The sequence below is a fragment of the Curcuma longa genome, chromosome 3 (assembly GCF_044706935.1).
Source record: "Curcuma longa cultivar G26 ecotype Majalengka, Jawa Barat chromosome 3, ITB_CL_G26_1.1, whole genome shotgun sequence".
NCBI lineage: Eukaryota > Viridiplantae > Streptophyta > Magnoliopsida > Zingiberales > Zingiberaceae > Curcuma > Curcuma longa.
Window position 1 is genome coordinate 1,747,093 of NC_133863.1, and position 8,045 is coordinate 1,755,137.

General features: G+C 38.5%; 1 protein-coding gene across 1 annotated transcript; it reads left to right on the top strand.

Annotated features, from left to right (window-relative positions):
• Positions 1–6,120: 6,120 nt before the first annotated feature.
• LOC141824977 (transcription factor HHO6-like) lies at positions 6,121–8,045 on the top strand. Its single transcript, XM_074712330.1, has 5 exons — positions 6,121–6,402; positions 6,508–6,725; positions 6,821–7,217; positions 7,341–7,417; positions 7,509–8,045. Exons 1-5 carry the CDS (start codon positions 6,186–6,188, stop codon positions 7,749–7,751), a joined length of 1,152 nt encoding a protein of 383 aa, XP_074568431.1. The 5' UTR covers positions 6,121–6,185; the 3' UTR covers positions 7,752–8,045.

Here is an 8,045-nt window from a genome sequence, read left to right on the forward strand (position 1 = left end):
GAGATAGGAAATTCTATTACTCACTTTTGTTCTGTTGTAGCATTTGTGTTTATGCTTCTTGATGTCGTTTGTTCATGGTGGGGAACTGAGTTGATATCATCAGTCAAATTATAGATATGAGAAATGTGATGGTTGTACTGTTTAAGTTTCACCTTTTCTTTCAAAAAAAAAAAAAATCTTGGTTGTGGTTTTAAGAGCGTCTTCAATTGGTCTCCAGATGTATCATCTGCTACTACATGAACAATTGTTGATCGATGATGCCAAAAAGAACAGACGTTGATTTCAAATGGATGGGGGCAATCTATGAAAATTCAAATGTAGGCCCATGAGATAGTGTGTGTGAGAGAGCAAATTAAAGGGTGTGATCTAAGTGGGGGGAAAAGAGGAGATACGATGGGAAGGAGATTCCTTCGTGTTTTTTTTTTTTATTTAATGTAGGTATTTGGTTTACTTTTAAAATATTTATTCTATTTGATATTTAAATTTTGATTCTCTTTATTATTTGTCGTATATTTTTTTTTATTTTGTTAAATTTTTGTATATGAGGAAGTGGAGAGGTAAAGAGGGAGAGAGGATGGCAGCCTTTGGAAGGTGGGGGTGTGGCCCAAACGCAGCAGGCGAATTAGATTCTTCCCCCACCCAACACACACTGCAGCTTTATGATTTTAGAGACAGCAGGAGCGAGAGGGGAATAGATCGGGAATCTATATGCATAGCACTGTTGAATGCCTAGATTTTGAGTTTAATCATGAAGCATCAATATATTCTGTCTGTTGGATTCAATCACTTGTTGGGCCCAATAATTATGATGATAGCGCAAGTGCTAAAAAGAAATTGTATTTTAGAATTTTATAGATGACATTTAGGTATAGTTTTACATGACAATGATCACTGCTACTAAAGTCTTATTTGTTGAGCATTTTAGAGCGTAAAACATGTCCTATAGATTATAAACAACAGAGTTTTTCTTTTTTTGAGACAATTTTATTTGAGTTCATGGAGGAGGAAAGGTGGAAATTTTCACTTTTTTATAATTGAATTAAAAAGAGAAGTTTAAAGAAAATGAGAGGTTTTGTATATAAGGTGTAAAATCAATGTCTGTTTTTTTTAATTATATTTTTAGCACTATATGTTTTATAGATACATATAGAATCTCTTAATGCAGATTTGACAACTCTGACTACTACAATCAAAAAACAAACAAAAAAGATAGAAAACTATTTCATCATCTATATTTCAGTGGAGGCTACTTCACTGCTTGTTTGTAGTAGTTTAAACATGCATTCGATTGGTCTTGCTCGAAGGGATCAGATTGGTGTGGTCGAGATTAATCAGGTTATTCTCTGAATCGGGTATCCTTCTCATCATCAAGTTAGAGACATATACTAAACTATATCAGCAACAGAGGGAATACACACTGCTCGTCTTTACTTGTACGCTATATATATATATATATATATATATATATACAGGCACTATATATGTATACGAAATTATTTGTCACAAGGGCAGCTGACATAGTATCAGCACAACAATGGAAACCATAGTCGAAGTCTCATATGTCTCCATAAATTGACTGTGTAATTGGGGGTCGTCAAAGTTGTACAAAAGCTCCTACAAACAAGCATCAATCAAGGAAATTCCTGTGGAGTGAACTAAATCTATATGAGGAAATAGACTATATCGAGTGAATGCAAATCAATGTGTGGAATTGCCCCTGAAGCACCTTGTCTCTGCTGGCCAAGTAGCACAAACCACCAATAGTGAGAGTTAACCGATTGATGGGGTGTGGCAATTAAGTATCTTGTTAATATATGGAAACTAGTTGACATGTTTGAGTCAGCATATGGAGAGGTGTAAGCCATGGTGTGCATCTCTACCAATTAGTAATGTATCACAATCTGCTACCATTGATTACAATTGTCAGTTTGTTGGTGCAAAGATTCTAATGCATTTTGGCATTTCAAGCAATGGATTTTAGGATTGTAGAAATCGAGCTTTAGTAGTTGGCCCTTAGTTGCAATAAATTTTCCACATGAAAGTTCCTCGATCTTTTTTGCTGACTAGAATTAGATCACAGAATAACATAGGGTATATGATGTTAACTCTACATTAGAATCATTTTTTCCACCTTAGAATGAAGTGGCTCGTTTAGGGTTTCATCTATGAGGGAGCTATAGGGCATTCTCTAGTAAAATCACCATTGAAATTTCATAATCAAAATGTAGAAAGGGACTGAATACCACTTAATTCATTATGAATTTGCTGCTTTTAATGTTCTATTTTCAAATGGTAGAATGAGTAATTGGAGATAAATTTTTCAGTATTCAGATTTTGGAATTTGTATGAAGTCTCAGTTTCTTGGTTTGATGTTTATTTGAATACGTTAATTCAATCCAAAGTCATAGATGATTCGTTTGAAGCTAAACTGTGGTAGAGTTTTCTAGAGTTTTCTCCTGGTTTCCAAGTAATTTGAAAATTTCCACAAATTGTTTCTTGATAAATTAAGTATTTATATTGTGTTTTTCTGATTTTTGTTGCAAGATGTCGTCCCGATTTGTAATACTAATCTTGCTAATTCAAATATATGGAGCTGCTCAATTTGCTTCTTCTCGATTTTCTTTGTTTCCTTTTTTTCTATGCATATAACTTCTGTGCTCGATATACATATAACTTTTGCTTGTGGCACAAACATAACTCGATGACAATGATGATTTTTTTTCTATTTTTTTAAATATTATGAAAATAGTGACAACCACCTCGGCATTTCTCTGTCACTGGCAGAGCGATTCACAAATTAATTGAAGCTCCAGAAACACATGTGATATGGTTCAATTATCGGGTAGCTTGATCTTATCTTTTCGCATCTTCCTGAGATCTTAGATGTAGATTCTTCCTCACTAACTACCGTTTGTTTACTCAGACAGTACGTTGCTTCATCACGAAATGGATCTTTTTGTCTCGAGCTCTGCAGATCTTCCCTAGAATATTAAAATCGAGACAGCTTTTGCTTCATCATGGAATGGAGATGAGCCATATATCTCCGCTGCTGCCGTAGATTTTAGTATTGTGTAATTGATTCTTACAGGCTGATAATGCAAGCGTGATATGACAGGGAGAGAAAATGCAGATTCCTTCCCATGTGAAGTGGGTCCTAATGGAATCAGCAATGTTCTTCAGTTCTCTGTCTCGTGGTGAGGATGGATGTCTCATCTCTGATTGTGACAGTATCGGCAACCCTTATGTTTGTGTTTAGGAAATTTCTCTGGTAAAGAATTCACATAGATTTTCTGTCTATATGTCAGCTAACTTCACCTCCAAAATAAAAAAAAAAGGAAACTAACAACACTAAATGCAAGATCTCCCATCAGATGTCTCATTGCATTGAAATATATCCATACATTCTAAATCAACTATGATGGAGGAGATCAATAGCAATAAGCTTCTAGAACTAAAGCTAGAGATTTTGAGTACAAAATTAAAGTGATCAGGTTGAATGAAAAAGTTCTTCTGGATAAGATAGAGTCTGATACTGGCACTCATTTTTTACCCCACTGATAATTTTGCTTCCTCCAAAAGGCAAAAGCCAGTGTTGGAGGTCAAAAAGTAAAATCACGCAGATAATTCACTGTCCGGTTGTATGATCACATAGTCATCAAACTGCTTCATATATATATATTTCAGAATTAAACTTTTGAAGTAAAGAGTACCATAATGAGGCTACTGTTTTCCCACTTTGAAAAGCCTGACAGTGAAAGGGATCATAAAGTTCTATAGAATGATCACAAACAGTGGGACATGTTAGCTTAGTTTACCTGGTTTATAGTTTTCTCTTAACCTCGATATCGAAACAACTTTTGTTTTCTATCTCGTAATCTTTTTTTTCTTTTTTGAAAATTAAACATGGTGGGATTATTAGTTAGATTCCTCAGTCCACAACTGAGTCCCTTGGCCTAAGAAATGATTGAGATATCCACAACGCTGTGTGTCTGATTCCTTCGCAGTTGGAGGACAGCCATAGACTTAATCGTTATCACTTTTTACCATGTCTTTTTTCCTTTTGCGCAGAGACAGGTTTAATGTGCCTTCCCCTTTAGATAAAAGGCAACCATAATACAAATTGATGGAACTCGTCCGATCGATAGAGAGAATCTTGTCTTCTTCTCCCCACTCACTCAGCAAATTTCGACGCACCCACTCGAAGCCAATTCTTCAAGTAAAAGAAATGAATTTGCGCAGCTGGTGTCTGCTTAAATCTCGACACCTAATCCTCCAGCCCGAGTCAATTCAAAACGTAGAATACAACTGTCGAAGGAATAAGTGGGTGGTGGAGAAGGTGGGGGAGGAAATTGAGAACAGAAGAAGAAATAAAGTGAAGGAGAAGGGAAGCGCGCGGCGGAAGGGAAGCGGAAGCGGAAGGGTGCGGTCCTCGATGCGGCGAGCCGAGACGAGTGCGCCGCGTCATCTTCCACCATCCAAAATCCAATCCAATCCACAAGTTGCTGCCCACATTCTCCCCTGTCTTTTACACGCCGTGTGTGTATTATATTCCATATATTCCACCGATCGATCTAAAGTTACGTTGTTTTTCTTTTTCATTTATGAAAAAAAAAACACAAAGATTCGCAGTGTCACGAAAGGATTCTTGATTTTCATTACAAAGTTAAAAATCGGACAGCAGAAGGAAGAGAGGGGGAGAAATTAAGAAGTTTTGCTTTGGTTCGTCGTTGGAGGAATACCAACCGAACTGAGTAGACACCAAACCCCATGAGATGTAGGGTTTCAAGCCACTCAAAGTCAACTAAAAGCAATGGAAGATCTTAAAAGATCATATTTGGTCGACCACTCAACGGATGGAGCGAGCCCCCAAAAGGCACAAATTCACGTGTTTAGAACTTCAATGTCAATATTTAGAGTGAAAAGAAGTTTCATAGAAGCCAAACTTTGTCCAAAATATTTGACCATTGCCTCCCAACATCAAATTCAACCTTCAGAATCACTTTTCATATTAAACTCAACTCATTCTTATCTAGTGTTGGTTATCCAATTATACATAAATATACATATTAAATTTATAATGTTGAGGGGCTTAAGATTTATGTTTACCGCAATAATTCAAAACAAATAAAAAAGATGGCTAGATTTGTGTCCTTTAGCTCTTTGAAGAATCTTTCCTTCTCTCTCTCTATCTCTTTCTTTTCGTCTCCCGTTCCATTCACATCATCATGCAAAAATAGCGCCACTTGTGGCTTGTCCACTCCGCCATCAATTAAATCAAATCTAATTTAAATTCCCGCTAATCCAACTCCCAATACGAATTTATTTAGTCGACAAGATTCTTTTCACCTCGTGGCGAGCATGGGAAGAATCCATGACCGTCGCGTATTTAAGATTTAATTTATTTTTCTAAAGGAAGAAAAGGTGGGCTCATAATTAATTAATATATTTATTTATTTGTTTATTCTTTGTGAAAAGTTGACGAAATTAATAAATTTTGATTCCCCTCCGAAAGCGAAAAGCCTGCATGGATTCCTTCAGCACCAACCACGTGTCGAGATTTTGTAGGGATTCGACGAGTCGCTCGTTACGCGGCGCACATCCCTCGATCGCAGATACTTTCTGCGACCTACCTAAAATACTCCTATGATTTCGATAATATAGCAACTTTGCCATTCTCGGTTCCGCTGAATAAATCATATTTAGATCGAGTGAAAAAAATAGCAATTTCTTATCTCACACGTTATTTTAAAATTAGAATATTCTACAGGATACCCATCCCGCCACCTAAACCCTGCCTGAGAGATCTCCAAATCTTTAATCCTAATACGCCACGCTACCTCCCAAAATTAAACAAAGATTTATGAGTTTCTAAATATATTTAAAAGAAAACAAAAACAAAAACGAGCATCGATGGCAAATACCACGAAGATTCCGGTCCGGTCGAATTCGGTGAGTCGCCTCGCCGCGTGATGCGCTACGCGACGAGTCGTATTGGAATCTTTATTTTTCGGTTTTTTTTGCCCTCCCTCGGTTTGTTCTGAACCGGTTCACCCCCTTATCCATTGTTGCGTATAAAAATAGGCGTCTCCTCTTTCTTCGTTCTCTGTGGCTTCCGGCCTCGTTTGCGCCAGGGAAAGAGAGATCGACGAGGAAAGTTGGACGGAGAGAGCGGTTGTAAGGATAGGATGGGATCGACGGCGGCGCAGATCGTCCTGGATCTGAAGGCTTTCGCCGGGAGAGCTGTCGGCGGGTTCCTCAATGAAGCGGCGGAGACGGCGCTTGGCCCCGTAGATGGCCGGGTGGCGAAGCTCAGGGAATCCGTGAGGATGCTAGAGGAGGAGAAGAAAAAGATCGAGGCTTTCAAGCGCGAGCTCCCACTCTGCATGCTTCTCCTCACCGAAGGTGCTCATTCCGTTCTCAATAAAGATTATTGATTTTAGTGGTTTTTTTTTGTGTGGTAAAGATGTGATTTTTATGATGTTTTATGCGAATTATTTTGGACTGCAGTCATCGAGGATTTAAAGGCGGAGATGGATCGAAGGGCGTGCGAGAGATTGGTGCGTCCGTTCGAGGAATTTATTCCGATCAGAAGTAGTTGCCAGGAAGAGAGGAAAGATAAGGAACCGGATTGCAAGGATAAGATGAACTGGATGAGTTCTGCTCAGCTGTGGAGTGATAATTCCAGCGAAGTAAAGAATGATGATGACAACAAAAGTTCAACCGAGGTTTGAAGCAGAAATTTTCAGCTCTTATGATCGTTCTAATTTTTTTGCCCCTCATTTCTCTTCCCTAAAACGGATCCTATTTGTGTCGGCGACAGAAAAATGGAAGACCGGATCGACTAGGTGAGGAACAACAGAGTTTGTTTTTGAACTCTACGAACCGTGGGGCTGCATTTTTGCCCTTTAAGGGCATAGCAGCTCCTATAATGAAGTCAAAAGGGAAGTTGAATCCGGTGCCTGTTTCTCCTGACCTCTCGCTAGTGCCAGCTGCGGCAAATAACTCGCCTTCCCCGTTTTCTCCTGTCGCCGAGGAACATTCAAGCGGCGGCTCAGGACGTAAGGCTGTTGGTAGATCTCCGGTGTCGGTTCCTGCTTCTGTGGGTGCACATCTAAGCCTACAAGTTCAGCCATCAGTAAGGAAGATCCGACGATGCTGGTCACAGGAACTGCATCGCCAGTTTGTTAATGCTCTCCAACAGCTTGGTGGTCCTCAAGGTGAGATCAAATTCTGACCTTTGTAGTTTTTAGTTTTCCCGAAAAAAAAATATATACCCGAATGATTTTTTCATATTTGTATGCATGCTGAATTTTCTTTATCTGCAATTGGCTTTGATATAGTGGCGACTCCAAAGCAGATAAGAGACTTAATGAAGGTTGATGGCCTCACCAACGATGAAGTGAAAAGCCATCTGCAGGTAATTCTACATCTGTTGCCTTGTGCCTTCTTGATTTTAACTTTGTTTGCTTATGTTTAAAGTGCACCAATAACACAATCTTTGTTTTCAGAAATATCGATTACACACACGAAAGATGCCTAAAGGTTCTACTGGTGATCAACCTGTTGCTGTTTTAGGAGGAAGTATGTGGGTTCCCCAGGAGGAAGAAGAGTACACGTCTTCCCCTCAACAAAGTGTCTCCCAATCTGGCTCTCCTCAAGGCCCCCTTCAACTAGCTATTTCTACTCGAGCACTCTCTGGAGAAAGCTGTGAGGAAGAAGAGGATAAATCAGATAGTTATAACTGGAGATGATATCCAAGTGGTATAATGTCTAAAGAGGCTTTTAGCTTACTACGAAGAGACTTAACACATGTGACTTTCAAACATATGGAGAGATATCAGATGTTTTGCGGATTGTTGTAGAATTATGTTTAGAGGAATAACTTATTTTGAGTACTGGAGTTTTTGAGCTCCTCAAATGAGATCCAACATGATTTTTTTTCTCCTTTTTATTCTAAGATAGAGGTGTGTTATGAGACTGTTCAACATCTCATAGAAGAAGTGTCAATTTTTCTGGAATAACAACGTTTTAATTGTGTTGTCGAA